Raw genomic sequence first — 24,104 nt, 5'->3', positions numbered from 1 at the left:
ATTTTAATATACATTTTTTTTTGTTTTATGAGATGTCCGCCCAATTGTATATGGATTTTTAACATTCAATTTTATGTATATAAGCCTAAGGGTTTGTGTGAATGTGTTTCTGCACGAAATGAGATGAAATATTTAAGGACATTAATATTAGAGACGAGAATAAAAATACTGGAAACGAAGAAAGTATTCGCGGTAGACTTATTGGTTACAATGGTTTAATATGAGCTAACATTAAACACATTTATCCTGTGATTCAATATGGAAACAAATAAACTCAGTAGTATAAGGTTATAGGTTAATTTTCTTTTGATACACCTGCGCATACCCAAAATTTTAATAGAAAAATGGAAGGAGACTGTAAAAGTCTTGTAAATGTTGCTTACAATCAAAGGAAACGTCAATTTTCTAGTCGGAAGAAGCTTCTTAAAAATTCCCTTCGAGCATTTCCTTGTTTTTGATGTGAACAGTTAGCCTCTTTATATGATACAAATGAAACAATTCAATTTTGTCATTCATTTCATATTGCCCCGGTAAATTTCTACCTATTTTCTGTTCTCCTGTTACTAATTTGCTTTTTTAATTACAGAAGCTTGGTTGGAATAGAAGGTTATTAAAAGCGGTATAGATCGGAATCAATGATGCGATGATCATATAAATATTAAAGCCAGATAAATCAATTGATCATATTGAACAATTTTAAAACCTGCGTTGTCCCACCCCTCCTCCCATTCGATAAATTCTAATTTAAACACATTTAAAAACAGTTCTCTTTGGTTTTGTAATTCATCTAAATATATAAACATCAAAAAGCATTTTGTATTTCGTCATAATAATAATTTTTCTCAATTATTTTCTTTTTTGTTTACTTTGCTGCACACAAATTAATTTTTTGTTAAAATATATATTTCCACAGTTTTTTGTTTTCATTTAAATTTATTTTATTATCATAACCTATCAATGTGTCACTTAATATCTGATTCTGTTTATTATTTTTTTATATTTATAAACATTTACACAACCCTGTTAATATTTATACAATTTTTTGTTTTGTTTTGGTTAAATTTTAATTTAAAAACAAAAACGAAGTGCCAACAACAGTCACAATTGACACATTATTCGCAAAAGTGCGTGAATGATCAATATTACCCAATTTGCAGTCGCAAAAAAATTTCAAATAAATTGCTAATAAAAAACGGAAATACATCAAAACAAAAAATCTTAAAACAAATCGCTATGAATCTGGTAATTTTCAGAAGATGTTGTTTTGATAAAAGATTTCATTTTTTCTACGAGTTATCTCTTGTCTTCTATTAGCAAAAAACAAAGTACTGACTATTCGCACACATGTAGCGAATAGCAGCTGTTTAAAAAAATTGTTGTCTATGGCTTTTTTTTTGTTTTACACATATACCGGGATGCTTCTCAAATTTTTTACCAAAAAAGGGAAAAAGTCAGCTTTTTTTAGTTAATTTTAGTTGAACTTTACCAATACTTTTTACAATTGGAAAACAAATAAGCAAAATTTTGATGTAGATATGATATAATATGAAAACGCTGAAAATAATTTTCGACATCCAAATAAAATACAAAAAATTTTAGGAGAGAACCTAATTGAATTTCAAGGTTGGATTAAGGTTAAAACATTCATATAGAAGGAAATATTACTTTCTCCCTGCGGCAACTTTTGCCGATTAGTCGAAGTAATTCTGTAATCCATGTAAAAAGTCATTCTAAGCACGAAAATAACTTAAGGGTACGAGCTTTTTAAAATTGGGAAGTTTGGTCTCTCCCAGCTCACCATAAGATATTTGGTTCTTACATTCAACGACTTTAAAAAACGAAAAAATTAAAAGAATTAAAAAAAAAACAGTCTGCCATAGCAGTATGAAGCAAGAATTTAGAGCTACACTTGACGAGAGATTCATTATTCTATATTAGTTATCGTAATAAATAAAACAGCAGCTGTAACTGCTGCAAAACTGAATACTGAAAATATTCGAGTAGAGGAAGTGTGTTCATATCTGCAAAAGTAAATTCACCAGTGAATGCTTGGTATCATTATTGGAATGCTGAGACTAGTAGTGAGGAAGAAAGATGGTTTTTCTATTTTCTTGTTTCGTGGAGGCCAATGAATTATCAATGAATAGCGTCGCAGGCAAAATTTTGACGAAAAGAATCTGACCTAACTGAAAAATATACGCCTAATAATATGAAAAAATATGATTTTAAGAAAAAAAAGTGAGTTTTTAGTTGAAAATAGTTGGTTTTGGATGCAAAAAGTTGCTCACTTTTTCAGATTTTCTAAGTAGTTGGAAAAAATGAGAAAAGTGAGTCAGAAACATCCCTGCACATAACTTTAATGCAATACTTTCCTTTCCTTTGTTATGGATGCAATGGGGCATTGACGTTTTGTATTTTTTTTTTTGGATTGAGAATGTCATTGTAAACAAAAATTGTTGAATTTTATATTTGACCCTAATTCAACCAAAACAAAAGTATTTTTTGTTAGAGAATTTCAAATAATGACATGAGAAAGAAAGGGATGTAGAATGAAAGGTATAGCGTTTTTCATTTTTGAAAGAACTTTAAAAATCAGAAAATAATTTATTAAAAATAAAAATATTTATAATCTTACCATGGTGTAGAATAATGTTTTGCTTAGAATTAAGTTGTATATCGAAATTGTGAAAACTTCAATGTCCCATTGTTCCTAATGTAAAATTGAACGAAAAAATCAATTAAATTTAATTTTCCTTTAAATAAAGTCGGAGCATTATAATTTGATCGATTCTCTACTCATTTAATTCATTTTTAAATAATTGTAGTTTTCGAAGAAATCATTTCGAGAACATTACAGTATAAAAGCTTAGACACATGCATTTGAACGGATTACCCGCAGGTATACCGCGAGTAAACAGCTCTAATGCGCATGTGTAAGCTTTTATACTGTAATGTTTTCGAAATGATTTTTTGAAAAGCTACAATTATTTAAAAATGAATAGAATCGATCAAATTATAATGCTTCCACTTTATTTTCCTTTTTCAATAAACTGTTTATCACATAAATTATTCAATTTTTAATTAATTTCAATATATTAACTTTGCTTTAAGTTCTTTTTAATTTTTAAGATATAATTTTTATTTTTTTAAAAATATCGAAACGAGACGTTTTTGAAACGATTCTTCATATGTATATGTCATATTTAAAACCAATTTGTAGGTATCTTTTCTGGTTTTATAGTTGCAAATCTTTTCTTTTCATTTTTAGTTTAAACATTTTATTAATTATTCTTTCCCACATATAATTTTTCTTTTTAATTTTAAATTTATTTCATTAATTTCGTTACGAAATACTTTTTTAGTGATTTCACCATTTAATATAATATTATCTTCAATTAAAGTGCAATTGACTGCAGATTATGGATACGGCTTTCGAACAAATTGACAAACAAAATTAAAATTAAATAATTGAAATGATTGCCAATTTTTATTTTCTAAATTTCTCAAAATTGGCCATGTACTTCAGCATACCTGTAGAAACTTCAAGTCATCATAATTTCCAAGAATATTTAAATGATTCAATATGACAATCGAAAAATTTTACGACCGTCCAAAAAAGTTTGTTTATTACCAGCTGAAATAATAAATCAAGTGTATGGTTAAAAAAATAGTACCGAACTCAATCGAGCTGCCTTGTTAACATAACATGCCTCTTATTCAAAACCAAATACCTAACCAAAATCAAAAGCCAAATACACTTACAATTTTCATTTAATTTGTCAGAGTTCTTCTGATTGTTAATTATTTATAAATTATTATTTATTTTTCGTATTTTTTTTTTAAATAAATTTTTAAGCGTATAAAATTCATTATTCATTTAAAAAAAGAGCATTTTTCACCTCTGACTTAAACGAACACAAAATTGGCGACCACTTATAATAACCGATATGATCAATTCAAGACATAATATTTGAGAATATACTGATTAAGAGCCATTGATTAATTCCCAGCTGGAACGCAGACCTTGTTCTCGTGATCTACGAAAAATAAGCGGATTTGATTGATGAAAAGATACCGGTTAAACTCAATCGGTTAAATCTTCAACAAAAAATCGCATTTTTACCAATTAACAGTTTCAACAGTCAAAAACTTGGGTTTGAATCACAGCTTTTAGGTAATCGTTGCTCTTTCTTCATTATTATGAAACGAGTATCGATATTGCTCAATGTTTTTATTGGCCAGAAATCTCAGAAATCGTTGCTCTTAAGCCTTTTCGCCATATTTTTTTCAGTAAATTATATCTTTATAGTGCAATAATTCGGAATAATATTAGGACTCTGGTCCTAAAATTGATATTATTTTTGACAGTGATGTGCTTATTAATTTTCTGTACTTACCAGGTGCAGCCTCATGGTGCGATTGTTAAAGCCTATTTTGATTATTGATGTTCTCTTCAAATTTCAATCAATTATAAGTATTGTCACTGATTCAATCGGTTAGCATGGGGCCGCTTTTAAACGAAAATCTAAATTATTTTAGTTTTTATCAATGTTTTAGTAAAACGTTTTAATAAACTTGGGGTTTCATCGTAAAGTCTTTTCTCTTCACTAGGTAGTGAGCCTACATTGTTCTTGAAACAAAAAAAGATGATCACACATTTTGAGCATGTCGCACACAATATTCGCACAATAAATCTTCTATCACTGGATCACATGAAGTTTATTAACAACTAATTTCCGAATGGTTTTCATTTGCCATGTAACGGTCATTAAAGCCTTGTATTGTAAATGGTGCCTTGTTTAAATTTTCTGCTGGCACCGATCCATTAGCCATAATTTTATCGTCATTTTGTTTCGCTGCCGAACTAGCCATTCGAACATTTGCGTATGACATACCTTGCTTCGGTAACGAAGCTGGATCTAAAGTGATTGGGTCTTTGTCGCTAAACGAATGCGGAGGTTTTATGGTTGTTGGTGTTTGTTGTGGTGTATCAAGACTGATTAGTTTATCGTCTGATGAGGTGTGACTATTGTCTGGGGACAGTAGGTGCTGATCAGACTTTGAGTTTGGCATGATGAAAGAAGTTTCCCAGCAGCCCGAGTCCTGCATCGGTTTTGGAACAGATGGCGATGTTACGGTTGGTGCTGAGTATGTTGTCACTGATTCAGATAGTGTCACACCAGTCGCTTCGGATAGTAATCGTTCAGCTGCGGTTCGTGGACCAGGCAAAGGTATTAAATAGTCTGAGGAGTTGGGAGCTGTTAAGCAGTAATCATCGTTTGGTGGCCGCATTATTGTTTGATCACGTTCGGTTGATGGTGGTCGGAAAAAGCTCGGTAACGGAGCGTTCATGACCTCAGGATCCTAGGAACAAATTGCACATTTAAACGAGTTGTATTGATCTTGAAACGTATTTTTAAAGAAGTGGTCATAGTTACCTGGGTACACGCGCTTAGTCTTTCAAGTAAATTTGAAAACGTTGGCCTTGATTCTGGCGATGGACCCCAACAGTCAGCCATGATTCTATAAATTGCATTAGGACAACCAGGACTTGCATCCAATCTACCGCCACCAGTAACCAATTGCATGACATCTCTGTTCGGTAAGCCTGTATACGGCATCAATCCCAAACTGAAAACCTGTGAAAATAATAATTTTTTAGCACACGCTCGTCACTCAAGTATGAAATGTTAGCCTTGCCTCCCATAGCAACACACCAAAGGACCAAACATCAGTTTTCGAAGTGAAAATTCCATCAAGAAACGCCTCCGGCGGCATCCATTTTATCGGAAGCATTGCCTTCCCGCCTTTTCTATAGTAATCTGACCTATAAATATCTCTAGCCATACCAAAATCGGCAATTTTAACAACTCTACCCGGTCCTTTACTACTCAACAAGCAATTTCTAGCTGCTATATCACGATGTATGAACCGTTTACTCTCCATGTATCTACATCCTTTTGCTACGTCTACTGCACAAAATACCAAATCCTTCATCGTCAACGGAGATGGTCGTCCCGGTTTACTGCGTCCTTCACGCAAAAAGTTTTTTAAATCGCCACCAGCGAGGAGTTCCAACACAATGAATCTAGGATGTCGATCAAAACAAACACCTATAAGGTGCACAATGTTCGGATGGTTGAATTTGGCCATGATGGCTGCTTCCATTAGAAAATCGGCCTCAGCTTGACCCGTTGACATTTCCGGCAACGTTTTAACTGCCACCGGCATTTCTACTGCATCACCGTCGCGATGACGATATAGTCCTTGATACACTTCACCAAATGCACCCTGACCTAGTGCTCTGTTAATGGAATTGTGAGAATGTTAAGGCACGAATAACGCGAAAGATGAAAGGCATTTTATACTAACTTGACTAGCCTCAGACTTTCTCTGGCAACCTGAGGTAAACTTTTCACGTCAACATTTCCATTCAGAATACCATCACATCCATAATTCGGATTAAAATTTGTTAGAGCTGATTCGTCGGCGGTATGTCTCAGGCGACTCAATTGCAGATCTTGCTCTAACAGTCTTTTATGTCTTTTAACCGCTTCCCTTTTTCGTTGATAACGGTTATCTGTGACATCAACAAAAAATTAGTTGTATTCACGCAGATTACGAATGGGATCATTAAAAATAGGTAAGCTTACATAAAATGAAGATCAACCAGCTTAATGCGACGAATAGCAGCACTGAAACAACGGCAAAAATTATCATCAAATAGTTCATTGGGTATTCCTCGAACGGTGATATTACTGGAAAGGTTCATACAACAGGGATTAATATATTTGCGACAATTTGCTAACTATGTAAACCCACTTTCACAAGCCGTCAGATTATCCTTTTTTAATCTCGATCCTTCCGGACAAATGCAGGCCACATCAGCACCGAATTCATCAAGCACAACACATCTGTAATCACATCCACAACCTGGTGAGTTGATGGCTCTGATAATAATAACCATTCCATTTCCACTATTGTCTCCAGCCACTACTGAAGTCAATTCCGGGACACTGCGTTTCATCCAAACGTAAGATGTTCCTCCTTCACCATTACTTTTCGTTGCTCGAGTATCTCCTCCAGCATATCCACCACCGCCACCTCCAGTGTTACAACCACCACCTCCACCACCAAAACCGCCTTGTCCTAAATAAAAACATCGATTTAAGTTTCCATTTCGACTGTGCAAAAATGGAAGTACCCACCATGAATTCCTCTAGCCGGATAACACGGAATGCCACCTCTACTACCTTCCAATAAAGATGCGCCCGTGTTAACATTCAAAGCATAATCATCGGAAGCACGCCATCCTCCGCCAGGACCACCAGTCTTATTAATCTCTCCAATCATTTCTCCACTAACATCAATTCCATTCGCATCGAAAATTCGACCGTGCTGATCGTGATCATCGAAATATCTTCCGATACCTAAACCACCTCCACCTGCAGCAACAACTAACGGAATGACTTCTTTCACAGAATTCAGTACAAACACGTAAGTTGCACCGCCACCACCGCCGGCACCATCTTCAATAACCATATTCTTGACTTGCTTCGTTTTTGAATTCCTATGCTGATCGGATGAATCGTTGTCTCTGGGTTCGCATTCTTTGTCACGATATCCCATTGACTTGATGCAAGCATGTTCACCTTTCTGTCCCACTAGAAAGTATATTTCTTCATCTTTATGCAGTTCCAGCACTGATACAGCAAGTGCACCACGGGATGAACCAACACCACCGCTTCCAAGCCCACCTCCAGCACCTTTCGCAATTACTCTGTAATGTTTTAAAATGTACAAATAGGTTTGAATTTTGACAAATAGCCATGAGTGTTACGTGTAATAATCCTCGCTCGGCACCTTCCACACCTGAACACCTTTGAATGGTGAGTCTTCGAGCACTTTAATCGACTGTTGAAGCTCCTTTTCCTTGTAACTTTCGCTGCAATCGTCATTTCGAGGACCATCTCTTCCTCTGGCTCCACAAGACGTTAGCTCAATAACTGAAGAAAAAAATCGTTTGAATCAAATCGATACAGCAAACCTTTTAACAAAGTTATACTCTTATTCCACTTACATGATTTATTTACAAAGTCTCTGTGTGTCTGTTTGTTCGTTGGCAATCTGGGATCCCAATAATTATATCCATCCAATTGGTCGATCGGTATATTAAGACCGAAACATTCAGGACTCAGCGAAAAATCATCGATGGCCACATCAGAATATATTCTCATTCCCATTCGAGCCTCAAACTGAAGGAAATACCTGCAAACAATGTATTGTGTTAGCGGATGCTTTTATAACTGTGCAAGTACAGTGTCCATTACTTGGACGTGATATTCGGCATAATCAAATTTTCACGATTCCAATCGTCACCACGATTTTTAGAACTCCACCACAATGTTGTCGTTATGTTTTCCTTCTCTTTGATCTCAACCACCGACAGATTGATACTACCTGCATTCGGTCCGAATTGATGTACATAAAATCGAACCTGTTTAACGGATGAAAGTACAGCATCAGTACGTAAAATTGAATGAATTCTAGCCGTAATTAGGCGAAACGATTATCCATTTTCTTTAACCTACGGTGAAGGAATCTGAAATTTGTGCACCGCACAAATGGTACAGATTCCTTCAATGTAATTTTTAGTCAATTCACAAGATCATTTGAATTTTTCGGTTTTTCTCAGTTAAATTCGAAAATGAATTGCAGACCTGTTTTGTTGTTGGCTTAATAAAATTTCTCACCATGCACGAATTTCCGTATGGAGAACTGGCGTTGTAATGAACTTGAGGTGGTGGGTTGAAAACCACACTGTTCATAACGGCGTTACTTGCAAATCCGACTAACTTTTTCATCTCACCATCATTGGCATGTTGATTTATATTCAGCCCTATGACAAGAGATTTTCGATTAATGTTCGGTTCGATGTTGATCGTTTGATAAACGCATTTTCAAGATAACAAATAAAGATGATTATCGGAGTGCAGAATATAGTCGGTTAGATTTTTGCTTGCCGAAGATTACAAATAGCTCATCATCAATGAAGAACAAATCATTGATGCATTACCTGCTTTATCAGCCGGTGTTCCATCTTGTTTCAGCCGATGCTGATTCATGTTCACATATAAATAATGGCCGGAGTTGTTTGAATTTTGAAACGTGTGATCGGTTTCGGGCCCGGTCTTTTCAGTCGGCGTTGGACCATGATGTCGTTCCCACAACATAATGGCTTTTCCAGAATTCTGCCAACCGCACCAACCACTTTCAAAGTCACATTTGCCACCCAGTGGAATTTTTTCTGCGAAAGAAAAATTTTATTAGTGAAATAGTTTTCGAAAAGAAAAAACGCCATCAAACATACCGCAATTTAGTAGCTCATCTTCCTTGTCGTCACAGTCCACATCAATGTCACATACCGCCACCGTTTTGAGACACTGATCTCGTTTATTTTTCTGGCATTTTACCAACGCATTGCTACATGTATCCGTTCGCGGGCCCTCCGGGAAGCATCCCTTCAGCGACAAATTGTCGATACTGACATGTCCTCGTTGGGAGCCAACCAATCCTCTTGGCATAACTTCGAACACAATTTGAAAGTCTTGTGACACCCTACCGATACGGAAATGCATCTGTTGCCATTGCCGTAAATCGTTACCCGCGATCTCTGCTGGCACCCATGATGACGATGATTGGGGCTCAATGACGATTTTCAAGCTACCATTTTGCATAGAACTTTGATGAATATACATTTCTAAGACGCAATTTTCCCGTGTGACACTGAACGTTGGAGATCGAAATGTACGATGCTTGGTGGATGGTTCCAGGCGAAGATGAAGAAAATGACCTTGAAATACATATTTCGTAAGTTTATGCACAAAAAGAACCCACACAACAAAGTAGAAACAAAAATCACACGAACCATTTGCGTCATTGTTGGGATCGGCACCAGGTCCAGGCATAATACCCGTACGATTGGAATCCGTTAAATTGGCACCGGTAACCACAGTAAATCCATCAAGAACATTTTCATCCCATGTCCAAGCGCAATCAATTTCGAAATTACATTTTACACCAAGCACATCTTCCATTTGTGTGCCTTCCTGTTGTGGTATCAACGCACGCTATTTTAGAATTGAAATTGAAAATTAGATACTTTGCAAATTGCGGAAATTGTATGGAATCGATGAACATGACATTGGTAAATATTAGCATCGTATTTAGTATTGTGTTAAATTAGTGAATTGTAACCGACTATGACAATTTCTTCTTTTAATGAGCCGATCAGTTTAATATTAGAGTTGTCGGAATAGCTTTTTTTGTCAATGAATTGTTTGTCACAGCCCTGATGATGTTTTCCATGTGAAATTTTTGTGAAGACAATAACTTAAAATTAGCCCAAATGGAGCACGTTTCTTCGAGAAAAAATTTTTTGTATCGAAATTTTTGTGAAGACAATAACTTAAAATTAGCCCAAATGGAGCATGTTTCTTCTATAAAAAATTTTTTGTATCGAAATTTTTGTGAAGACAATAACTTAAAATTAGCCCAAATGGAGCATGTTTCTTCAATAAAAAATTTTTTGTATCGAAATTTTTGTGAAGACAATAACTTAAAATTAGCTCAAATGGAGCATGTTTCTTCGAGAAAAAATTTTTTGTATCGAAATTTTTGTGAAGACAATAACTTAAAATTAGCCCAAATGGAGCATGTTTCTTCTATAAAAAATTTTTTGTATCGAAATTTTTGTGAAGACAATAACTTAAAATTAGCCCAAATGGAGCACGTTTCTTCGAGAAAAAATTTTTTGTATCGAAATTTTTGTGAAGACAATAACTTAAAATTAGCTCAAATGGAGCATGTTTCTTCAATAAAAAATTTTTTGTATCGAAATTTTTGTGTAGACCATAACTTAAAATTAGACCAAATGGAGCACGTTTCTTCGAGAAAAAATTTTTTGTATCGAAATTTTTGTGAAGACAATAACTTAAAATTAGCCCAAATGGAGCATGTTTCTTCTATAAAAAATTTTTTGTATCGAAATTTTTGTGAAGACAAGAACTTAAAATTAGCCCAAATGGAGCATGTTTCTTCTATAAAAAATTTTTTGTATCGAAATTTTTGTGAAGACAATAACTTAAAATTAGCCCAAAGAGAAAAATTTTTTTGAATCGAAATTTTTGTGAAGACAATAACTTAAAATTAGCTCAAATGGAGCATGTTTCTTCAAGAAAAATTTTTTGTATCGAAATTTTTGTGAAGACAATAACTTAAAATTAGCTCGACAATAACTTAAAATTAGCCCAAATGGAGCACGTTTCTTCGAGAAAAAATTTTTTGTATCGAAATTTTTGTGAAGACAATAACTTAAAATTAGCCCAAATGGAGCATGTTTCTTCAAGAAAAATTTTTTTGAATCGAAATTTTTGTAAAGACAATAACTTAAAATTAGCCCAAATGGAGCATGTTTCTTCGAGAAAAAATTTTTTGTATCGAAATTTTTGTGAAGACAATAACTTAAAATTATCTCAAATGGAGCATGTTTCTTCAAGAAAAAATTTTTTGTATCGAAATTTTTGAAGACAATAACTTAAAATTAGCTCAAATGGAGCATGTTTCTTCGAGAAAAAATTTTTTGTATCGAAATTTTTGTGAAGACAATAACTTAAAATTAGCCCAAATGGAGCATGTTTCTTCTATAAAAAATTTTTTGTATCGAAATTTTTGTGAAGACAATAACTTAAAATTAGCCCAAATGGAGCACGTTTCTTCGAGAAAAAATTTTTTGTATCGAAATTTTTGTGAAGACAATAACTTAAAATTAGCTCAAATGGAGCATGTTTCTTCGAGAAAAAATTTTTTGTATCGAAATTTTTGTGAAGACAATAACTTAAAATTAGCCCAAATGGAGCATGTTTCTTCTATAAAAAATTTTTTGTATCGAAATTTTTGTGAAGACAATAACTTAAAATTAGCCCAAATGGAGCACGTTTCTTCGAGAAAAAATTTTTTGTATCGAAATTTTTGTGAAGACAATAACTTAAAATTAGCTCAAATGGAGCATGTTTCTTCAATAAAAAATTTTTTGTATCGAAATTTTTGTGTAGACCATAACTTAAAATTAGACCAAATGGAGCACGTTTCTTCGAGAAAAAATTTTTTGTATCGAAATTTTTGTGAAGACAATAACTTAAAATTAGCCCAAATGGAGCATGTTTCTTCTATAAAAAATTTTTTGTATCGAAATTTTTGTGAAGACAAGAACTTAAAATTAGCCCAAATGGAGCATGTTTCTTCTATAAAAAATTTTTTGTATCGAAATTTTTGTGAAGACAATAACTTAAAATTAGCCCAAAGAGAAAAATTTTTTTGAATCGAAATTTTTGTGAAGACAATAACTTAAAATTAGCTCAAATGGAGCATGTTTCTTCAAGAAAAATTTTTTGTATCGAAATTTTTGTGAAGACAATAACTTAAAATTAGCTCAAATGGAGCATGTTTCTTTGAGAAAAAATTTTTTGTATCGAAATTTTTGTGAAGACAATAACTTAAAATTAGCTCAAATGGAGCATGTTTCTTTGAGAAAAAATTTTTTGTATCGAAATTTTTGTAAAGACAATAACTTAAAATTAGGCCAAATGGTGCATGTTTCTTCGAGAAAAAATTTTTTGTATCGAAATTTTTGTAAAGACAATAACTTAAAATTAGCCCAAATGGAGCATGTTTCTTCGAGAAAAAATTTTTTGAATCGAAATTTTTGTAAAGACAATAACTTAAAATTAGGCCAAATGGAGCATGTTTCTTCAAGAAAAATTTTTTTGAATCGAAATTTTTGTAAAGACAATAACTTAAAATTAGCCCAAATGGAGCATGTTTCTTCGAGAAAAAATTTTTTGAATCGAAATTTTTGTGAAGACAATAACTTAAAATTATCTCAAATGGAGCATGTTTCTTCAAGAAAAAATTTTTTGAATCGAAATTTTTGAAGACAATAACTTAAAATTAGCTCAAATGGAGCATGTTTCTTCAAGAAAAAATTTTTTGAATCGAAATTTTTGTGAAGACAATAACTTAAAATTAGCTCAAATGGAGCATGTTTCTTCTATAAAAAATTTTTTGTATCGAAATTTTTGTGAAGACAATAACTTAAAATTAGCTCAAATGGAGCATGTTTCTTCAATAAAAATTTTTTTGAATCGAAATTTTTGTGAAGACAGTAACTTAAAATTAGCCCAAATGGAGCATGTTTCTTCGAGAAAAATTTTTTGAATCGAAATTTTTGTGCATGTTTCTTTACAAAAAATTTTTTTTATGGAAATTTATGTGAAGACGATATATTTGTATTCAGGCCAAATAACACTTTTCATTTTTCATTGGTGTTTTCCGGTTTTAATACCGGTTTTGCAATCCCTACGCAGATATACCCTTTTTCGTTGATTGTACAGTACCGTCACTGAGTCCCTGAGACGTTATTTATTTTTCGTAAAGAATCATAAGCTCTGCTAGGGAGAATTCTGTGGACGGTGACGCTAGTCCTTAAGATGTTAACCAATAAAATCTTGATATACAAGAACCGGTGTCACCAAATCTTGATATATCAAGATTCGGTCAAACAAATCTTGAATCAAGATTCGTGTCACCAAATCTTGATATATCAAGATATTTACTAATCTTGTTTTTAATCTTGTGCTAAATTCAAGGACATGAATAAATAACCATTTTTGTCATTACGAGGGATTCTTCTGAAAAACAGCAGACTGAAATCTGACTCATTTTCCGTTGGAATTTTTTACATGTAAGGTATTCGACTCCAGCTCCAGAAGCTTTCAAAAAAATTCTTCGAATCTTGTGTGGCTAGTGTGAGGTGATCAAAAACCGACAACATGCACTTTTCTTACAAAAATTTCTCCAGTTGCACAAGCCGTGTAGGGTCGTGTGGGGTTACATTAGAAAGGTAAATGCATGTGACTAAGGTCTTATTGGGCTTCACATTCATCCACACTGAGATATGTACAGTTGAAGTTTTCAACCGAAAAAAGACTGAAAACTTACACTTTTCTTACAGAAATTTGACGAGGTACACGAAACGTACATGGTCGTGTGGGGTGTCATTAGAAAGGTAATTGCTTTGTCATCATCTGTTATCTACACCGACTTAAAAGAATTCGCATCCCATCAAGAGAATACTACAAGCAAAAATAGTAATCAAAATCGATTTACTGATTATAAGATGCTACGCTTGCCAATCGTTTAACGAACATAATTATTCTCATTTCGTCTTTGGTAAAATGAGATTGCAGTACATACATATTCATTTTAAGAGTATTATGTACCTATGTCAAGTAGACAGCTGAAATATATGTTGCGGTTCGTTAAGCTCAAGGTACTTTATTGGAAATCTATGCGCTTAAGAGAAGTGATGTATTAATTGAATGTCGTATATTGAGAGAAAAAATAGCCTTCTACATAGAATTTTGTGCACCGCACAACTGAAATACGATATATTTTGCTATGTTTTTTTGTTATGAAATATCAGAGTTTTCCGAATGATATATCGCGCGGGAAAAAAAATAATTTCTTTACGATTTATCGTGTGAGAACCGTTTTGAATTAATTTTTCCATGACTATTCGATTAAACAAATTTAAAATGTGAAGTGTGTATGTTTTCAAGTAAATTATTGTGTTTTGTCTATTCCCGTTGTCCGGTGCACAAAACGTTGTTCGTACCTCGACATGAAATGTTTTTTTTTTCAGCACACGTCCTAATTTTCCTTACGAGCGAAGCGAGGACTGATGCTGAAAAAATCGTCATTTCCTGTCTTGGTACGAAAAATACTATTTTCCATCAATTTGGAATTCGGAAAATGTTTCTTAAAAGTACGTCTTCATAATGGGGAAAAAATAATATCAATTCTAGTAATTCGAAAGAGATGAGGCTTTATTGAATAATAATATATAGACGAGCACACATTTATTATTCGAATTCATCAAACAAAATGTAAAAGTTTGACACAGGACACGATCAAAATGACTTACAAATAAATAAATAATATCAATCAATCAGACAACGAGCCTAAACTTAAACACCGAATATCTAAACTCCCACACTCAATATGCTTGTTTCGGAAGTGTAAAGTTACACAACGTCTCATGAGAAATTTATTCCTCTTAGAGCATCAGGTTTTAGTCTAACCGAACACGATGCGTTAAATAATCTTTCGTATCTTAGAGCGAACGATGTAAAGAATCTCTCTATCATCCAGCCCACAATATCATATCCAACCATAATTTATATGATTCTACGAAAATTACAATTTTAATATTTTCATCTTTTACCACAAGCGGAACGAGACACAACATATTTTTGAATTTCCAATCGACTCAACATATCTCTCTTGAACTCGTATTAACAAATTTTATAATATTCGCAGTTTTTATATTGATACAATTTCCTTTCTTTTACGGTGTTATATTCGATTTTTGTTTCGGCACAAGGAGTATCGGTTCTGATCACGGGTACACACTTCAACATGAAAAATGTGCTAATGTCGTAAATGAAACAAACGATTTTAGGCAGTTTCCAAGCGGCAATGGAATGATTTTATAACATAAATCGTTGTTGTCTGAATTTGGATTTTTTGAACAATTAAAAAACGAGTCATTCATGAACAGGAACTATATGATGGCAACGAAGAAAGATATTTTTCGATATAAGGCGAATTCTCTATACCAATCGACAAAATGTAACGTGGTAACGGCAACGACACTCTCTAAAATCGAATTGGTGTGTACCGATGTACCATTTTAAGAGAATTTTGTTTTTATCAAGTTGATTTTACATATCAGCGCCGTATGGTGTAGCGTTTAAATTAAATTAATTATGCTATACCATACCATACCATGTCGATGCGATGGTTTTCCTTCGCCAATATTCGCAATTTCAATAAGGCTTTCTTAATTTAACTTGAATTAAATTAATTTTTTCTGCAAAATAAATTAATTTATCTAAAAACTGATCTAATAATTTTTTGATAGGTCGTGTCCAGCCGAAATTAAAATTCAAAATAAATAAAGTGATTTGAACTGAACCGATTGTAGTTTAAAAAATTTGCTGAACGCAAAACGAGGTTTCTCCATTTCATGCAACAAATTTAAAGAATTTGCTGAACGTCTGTAACGTGGTTCACGATAGAACATATGTTTATCAAATCTATTGGAATTTCGTTAAAGATTTGCGATACGCCAACATAAATATTTGTCTCTCTTTATCTTACATCCCTTCGATATTTCATATATTGGAGGCTCTGCATCAATATTATTTTTTGTCTACGGTTATCTTTATACACATCTACGTTTGGCCTTTCGATGCTATAGAAATATTCCATCATATACACATTATAAGCAATATGAATTTGGCTCCACATAGAAACCATATGATATCCGCTTTTTTTAAGCATCAGAGAGAAAAAAATGAGCTACGCAGAGGCTGTTTTTATGGGAATGCAAAATGTTATTTTAGGGTGAACCTAATGGTAGAGTGCTATTATAAAGTGAATTAAAAAACGGGTGTAATTTTTGCAAACATTTCGTCAACAATACCATTTTTGGTTACGGCTCTGTGGATGACGTTTCAGTAATTGTCAATGTCAATATGCAAATTTTTTAAAGATTTCTTTCTCTGAGACGTACAATCAAAATAATCAAAGTTCTGAATGATTGTATTGCAATTCACAATTTTTCCATTTAGCTTAAAGTTATCAGGCAATTTACAAAATTTACTGGTAGCGATGGGCTACATTTAAAGTTACAACATCAAGTGAAGTTTTTTGATAAAATACCACACTTAAGAATGGGACAAATGATGGAAATGGCTTCTTGTACATTTTATTAGGCTTTCCTGCACTACCATAGTGCGATTGTTGCTTCTTGCAATCGCTCATCTAAATTTGGTAACCAGTTAATGCGGCTGTCTAGGATGTTTCCCAGATATTTTACTGTGTTCATTCATTTTTTCTGTTACATTTAGAATGTATGATGTAGTGTCCACTGGATCTGTGTTGCTTACAGTTCCATTCATTTTTTGTTGGAAAATTTAAGTTTCAATTTGTTTGCAACGGAAAAGCATAAAAAGAAGAGCAGGGGGAATAAAAGGACTTGTTAGGCGTCTCTTTTATTTTTAGCTAACGACAATCTTTCTCTTGCCTCCGAAAAAAGTAGAGAAGGAAAAGTTGAAAACAAATCTTCTTATTAAAGAAAAAGGAAGAAGTTGAGTAATTAGATGTTTAAATTTGTAATGTGTTTGTTTGACATTTTTTTTTTAAATTGTTTATAACAAGTTAAATGAAATAAAAGTGAGATAACTTACTTTAGCTACACATAGCAACACCAAATATGTCTGATTTTTTCTTCTGGTATAACGCGTTGCTATTATGCGTAAAGAGTTGTACGTCCATGTCCTTGTACAGAAAAAGAGTCAAAAGCGCACAGCCTTTCAAACACAGAGAAATGATAACAGATGACGTTGCTGTAGACTCGCCGTTGAAGCGGCAGAAACGCCCTATGTTCTCATTTTTCAAGCCTTATCGTCTGCTATTGACAACGATGACCTATAGCTAATGTCTTAGACCACGCACAATATGCTGTCTACATCTGTGTCAAATACATATTGACAAGACTGAAAATATATGGAGTATGGAATATATGGCAAAATTCATGTTAACACAAATGAAGTGAAAGATTTTTGGGCATGCGACAACTGAAATACGACCTATTTTGCCATGATTTTTCATTAAGAAATGTCAGTTTTTCCCGAACTATATATCGTGCGGGAAAAAACTTCATTTCTTTACGATTTATAGTGCGGGAAAAGAATTACATGAATTTTTCTATGACTATACGATTGATTAAATTTAATATGGTGAATGTGAAGTGTGTGTGTTTTCAAGTAAATTGATGTATTTTGTCTATTTCAGTTGTCCGATGCACAAAACGTTGTTCGTACCTCGACAGGAAATGGATTTTTTCAGCACACGTCCTAATTTTCATTACTCGCTTCGCTCGTAAGAAAAACTTAGGACTGGTGCTGAAAAAATCGTCATTTCCTGTCTTGGTGAGCAGTCTTTTTTTTCGCTTGTCGATTGTTTTCAATTGTTTGTGAGAAATTTTTACAGCGAAACTTGTTCATTGAAAATTCACTTTTTATTAAAATTAGTGCTTTTGTGTATCAAGACGAATATAATTGTCGTTTGGATTTATAGATTTAACCAATTATACCTACACCAATTACATTCAATGGAAAAAAAAATGTTTTAAACATTTCCAAATCCCCATTTCTCTTCCATTGCAAATGAAAATTTGACAAAATGTCACGCATTCCAACGAAACACAAAATGTACGACTCAAAGGTTAAAGTACACATAAAATATTGCAAGATTAGTATAACAACCTTCATACACACACCTACGCAGAAATAATTTTTGAATTGATATTGTAATGTAAAATGTGGAAAATGTACAACGATTTAGCACCGTGGAAGGCCTACACGTTGTTTGAATGCCGTTCAATCCGATTCTAACAGTTTATTTCGAAATTAAAATGTAAACAAAATACAAAGTCAACTAGTTCAAATCATAATCAATATTGAAAAAAGAGCACCAAAATCATAACCATGTTCGTAACACAGCACGTATATTTACAATTTCCATATTAAAGGCGACACTCGTTTGATCCATCAAATTTCCCAGAAATGTAGCATTCGTTTGAAATATAGGATTAAAACCGTTTTGGAGACATCTACATAACAGACTGTTTTACTGATTAATTAATAATTAATCCCATAGATGAGTCAAAAGGGTACGACCTACCTTATAAAGGTGAAATCAGAAAAGTTTCTTTTTTATTTCTGTAAGAGGTCCAATATTTAAATAAATTAAATATTAAGGTGGAGGGGTTAATTGCATACTGATTTAGGTTATTGACCAATCCACGCTCCTGATAAATTCCAACTACGGACATGCTAAGCTCTGGAACAAAATGATACAGAAAAATCCGCTGCTAGGAATGCCTCACGACAATATAGAGCCAACTTATTGTTTTGACAAAAAAAACTCTCAACCATATTCACTTCCAGAGACGATTGGAAGGAAGAGGATGTAATTTCTATGAACAATTACTTATCATGGTACTCAGATGGCTCAAAACGAAACGACCTAGCAGGTGCCGGAATATTCTGCAACGAAACGGAAGAATCCAAAAACATTCAAAACATATCAATATTCATTTGCTCCGATAGTCAAAGCGCGCTGGAAGCAGATAGTGCATATAAAATCAGTTCAGCTCTCGTACTTTGGGAAATATATACTCCCACACAACAACATCTGGAGCATTCCTCTCAACTTCTAGTACGCATTCTAATTTGTTGATTTACTTTCGTATCTAGAAGAAAAACTTACAAAGCAAACATAAGGACCAATTAACTATTTGATGTTACTTCGCTTGGATCTTCGACGTCAATTGAATTGTGCCTAATTTCACGGCAGAGTAAAATAAACCAGGCAGCAACGGTTCATTTTTGAAAGGCCGAATAAGTGGCCTAGTAACACTGCATGAAAATCGATTCAAATTGAAATTTTTTATTCGCAAAACACAAAGGCTACTAGATAATTCAAGTCCCTAGTCAAATCAGGCGCTCCTGCCTGCTTTACACTTTACTCTGCCGTGCTAATTTACATAATTGAAAAAAGTTTGTACACGCGCTTTACACAAATAAAATTCTCGACATTTTAATATTCTAACACTAATTGTGTTCATCTTTAGAAAACACAATTTTAGATTTATCAGAGTTTGAAGTGCCCACTCCACTCAACAAAAAGTACTCCGTGAGAGAGTCATGAGAGAGCGAACTGTCAAATAAACAAACAAAAAATTGAAAAAAAAATCAATTTTGTCTCTCACACGGCGTACTTTTTTGGTAAGAGGAAACTAAGCATTAAATGTCATCGATGTTCCAATTATTCGATATGAACATCGGCAGGTGCAAATTATTTCTTTCCAAATAATAAAATGTCCGGCTAGGACCTGTTCAATCACCATTTACTAGTATAAGTTTTCTAGACCCTTACCACAATGAAAAAGACATCAAATGTTTCAACACGAGTTCCACGAGTTACACCCACGAATACTTCTAAAAGTCACTGCAAACTACATCTTGCAGCTCTTGTGTATCCAACCGTTATTAAAATGTCCAATAAAATTCTCAATATTTTTACTCACTTCCTGCTATTTTAAGATTATTTGTCAATTAGCGAAGAAGATGCAATGCATGGCCATTGAACATATTTATACTTTCTGTACCCGCAACGTATGTATGTTATATTGAAATGAATGAATGAAGATTGTCGAGCTACGACGACGACAAAGAAATTGTACAGTATGTTAGGTTATATATTTATTTTGTGTAATACTCAAGTATATTAAGTATAGCGAAAATGTTGAACATTTTCCCTGTAGACGTGAGAATAATCCACTTAAAAAATGTAAATAAATTTTAATCGCCGAGATCGTCCGTTGCTAAGCAGTGTTTGCTTTCATCGTTCAATTTACGCTCTTTAAGTGGTGAATTATGTTAGTATACAGTGAAACTTTGAATTATTATCAATTAGGGCGGCGTGATCATTTGGCAAATTTATGTTGTTATTCTGAGACAAATGAAGTAACAGGTATTTTGACCGACTGTTACACTTAACAATTTTTACTTATTATCACATTAACGTTTTCAACAGATTCTACATAATTTCTAGATCCACAGATTTGACAGTCTTGATATAGAGTGTTTTGATGAAAGAGAAGAAGATATTTTGACAAGTACCCCAAGGCAAGTTAAAATAAACTGGTCTTCTGTCCTCTCAACGTACCACGTTGAAAGAGAATCAAATACTTTGACGAGTTATAATAACTAGTCTTCGGATTTCTCGCTCTGATCATAACAGTCTATTGAATTCAAATATTTCATTCAATATAACAGCTGTCAGAATGTTAGAATCAAGAAATATCAGATCCGACATAAAACAAAAATGTGATAATACCATCGATATAATATACTGTAGATAATGAGACACGAAGAACGAAATTTCAGAAATATAGCACACATACAAGTGCAAAAAATACGAATCACAACACAAAACGAAGAGGAAAAGGAAATTGAGAAATTCAGAGTTTCAATTATTTTCAAATATTTGTATGACATTATTTCGCGCGCTTTCTCAAAACGTAAGTTACGTTACACATACATCCATGTGATCTTTGCGCATAAAGTAGCTTTGACATTACTTATCTACCCTATATTATATCGATGGATAATACATAATTTTTGATAGCTGTAAAAAATCAGAATCCCAGATCCCAGTGTTTTTAATCACCAGCCTATAAAAGTAGAGCTCAGACAAAGCACCTAGCATATGAGTATAATATTGGTTATGTCAAATAGAGTAATATATTTACACTAAAGGCATGACCTTGATATAGTATACAAACTGTCGTAATTATTCATTTTATCGGTTATAAACAACTAAATAAAATCTCAATTTATATTTGATTACATCAGGTACGTAATTAATCATAATACTGGCATCGAAGATTTAGTGACAAATTAACCGGTTTCTTTGACGGTCAATTCCAGACAATTTTCTCACAAAATGCAGCTCCAGTTCGAAGTCTACGTTGGGCGCGATGAAATTTATTTTCCTCTATATCAACCATCCCGAAAATATGACCCCTCCACTCCACTAAAATAACATTGACCTTCATTTGCAGAACCTATACGGAAAAATCGGTAGACTAGCAAAGTCTAATTTATTCGTCTATTTGACTATTCTAATACTATTATCAATGCGTGCACCTTTCTTATTTTCGTTGAAACGTTATCTGATAGGATAGATCTGATGGACAATGTTTGGTATGTTAATAGAATGCTGAATATTAATACGCTTAACTTACGTCAACTTTAAATTTCTGCTTCAGCACCCACAACGGATTTTTACTATTTTCATTCTGTTCCGGATCGTCACCTTGTCGTTCCCACAACTTTTTCTGTGCCGATAAATTTTTCCTTAAGTCGGTAAATGTGTTTTTCCGGCCTCGATTCGGTTTAAATGGTGAATTATTTTGCAGCGGATAGAATGGATTTTCCATAGCTACACCGGATGACGCTAAGGAAGTTGAATCGGAATCGAAATTTTCTTGGAAATTTTCTTGATACGATGGTGGTTTTAATGTCGATATTGTTTGTGTGCCGGATGATGACGACGACGACGACGACGATGATGCATTATTTGCACTTAATGGGCGTTGACACCGTACCGGGACGAACAATTGAAGTACATTGACAACGATGCAGAGTAACTGGATTTTATTTTTCATAATTGATTTTTCGACGAAATTATAATTTAAAATTAAAAGAAAATTAACTTTTCCGTTTTCATTCGGTCACGATGGTTTGTTCGAAATTTGACGAATCTACCATGTTTTTCCGTGTCTTTTCCGTTTAAGCTTCAATTTTTTTCGCATGGTTTACACAATGAAAAATAAATTTCATTTTTTTTTTGATTTGCAGAATCTTGATAACAAAGTATGTAGCATCCGTTCCAAACTGGCCTGTTAATTCCAATCAATGTTTCTATTAATTTTCTGAAATCTTCTATTTTCCTACAATTTAATTTGGAACGTATGTGCGCAGCGTTACAAGTTAACGAATCAACAAATGCCAAAACAATAACTATCCATCTCCGTTCCACAACTTGCAAGAACTTTCCTTTTTGGTATTTACTCGCAATTTTTTTTTATCCAAATTTTTCCACACAATATTTAATCACCATCTCACTAAAATTTGTGGAATAGATTGATTTTCACAGACAACGTATCCTTGCTAAACCTTAAAAACGATGTAGCTTTTTTCACGTACACACGAAAAATGTGGCGAAGAAAACGAATGCGTAAATGTGACCGAGAAAGCTCTATCACATTTTTTTTCCTGCTCAACCATCAAATTTTTACACTGAAAGACTTTCTTCCTAATTCAGGAACACTATCACTAAACCGACATTTTTATCAATATTGTACCTCATATTCTCTTTATTTGAGCGACACAATTTTCACACACAAAAAATCCTTTTGAGCAAATATATTTTGTCGATTACACACCGAAAAGTTTGATGCTCAAACGCGACAGAGTTTCAGATAGACTAGCGAAGAATATGTATTGTATGGATGTCCTCTTGCAAAGAATTTAATAATACCAATGACTGCTGGCGACCTCACCTGACAGCGGGAAGCTGACGATGTACCCCCATCTGAAATGGTATTCGATTTTCAACCGTGTCGCCGATCAGCATAAGGCTGATTTTCCTATGCCCACATTATATTCAAATGAAATACGTTTTGTGGAAGCAGCGCCGGCGCATACGATTCCGGGGACGAAAATAATCATTATTTTTCCGACCGTTTCATCTTCTACGTGCGTTTTCCCAACGAGTATCACAACATTAGACTAATAATATATATACGCGGAGTACAGTCTTGATGTTGTTGGCGCGTGATCAAAAATTATAGCAGAGAAAAAAACCGGTGTTTTCTTTTTCTTTTTCGAAAATATTATTCTTATTAACGTTGTTGATGATGATGAGATGCTAGTTTAAAATGTAGTATATAATACACAACCAACCGTCTTCTGCGTTTCTAATACAAAACAAATAAGATCGTCAAAGAGTTATAAAAGACACACTGTGTAAAACAAAATCACTCTGTGTCGTGTGTACATATATATATGTGTAGTGTATTTTATGTACGTTGGTTGTTATAAATACACTTTATGCATCACAGTTCGGAAAATAAATTCCTTCATTCATTCATTCAGATGTCTGCTCTGTTCTGCCTCTACGTATTTATATTCGTTTTTAATTTTATAAATAGGGACTTCTGTTTTATTTTTAAATTTAAGTTAAGCAACAGCCACCGAAACTCTTGCGTTTCTTTAATGATGATGTCTTTTCGAACACAAGTGCAAAAACAAACAAAAATACCCATTCTGCAAGTGACGATTTGT

At 33.5% G+C, this 24,104-nt stretch overlaps 1 protein-coding gene across 1 annotated transcript; it reads right to left on the bottom strand.

Annotated features, from left to right (window-relative positions):
• Positions 1-3,149: 3,149 nt before the first annotated feature.
• On the bottom strand, positions 3,150-23,567 carry LOC119083163 (ALK tyrosine kinase receptor). The gene is made up of 15 exons (XM_037192807.1): positions 22,001-23,567; positions 9,929-10,130; positions 9,371-9,853; positions 9,077-9,307; positions 8,754-8,899; positions 8,331-8,497; positions 8,081-8,268; positions 7,841-8,006; positions 7,209-7,780; positions 6,823-7,149; positions 6,654-6,758; positions 6,373-6,580; positions 5,701-6,304; positions 5,439-5,639; positions 3,150-5,364 (listed from the first exon to the last, which is right to left on the bottom strand). Exons 1-15 carry the CDS (start codon positions 22,421-22,423, stop codon positions 4,723-4,725), a joined length of 4,665 nt encoding a protein of 1,554 aa, XP_037048702.1. The 5' UTR covers positions 22,424-23,567; the 3' UTR covers positions 3,150-4,722.
• Between the last annotated feature and the right edge of the window lie 537 nt (positions 23,568-24,104).

The sequence above is a fragment of the Bradysia coprophila genome, unplaced genomic scaffold, assembly GCF_014529535.1.
Source record: "Bradysia coprophila strain Holo2 unplaced genomic scaffold, BU_Bcop_v1 contig_561, whole genome shotgun sequence".
In the NCBI taxonomy this organism is placed as follows: Eukaryota; Metazoa; Arthropoda; class Insecta; order Diptera; family Sciaridae; genus Bradysia; species Bradysia coprophila.
Note: the sequence above shows the minus strand (reverse complement) of the source record. Positions and strands in the feature narration are given on the sequence as shown.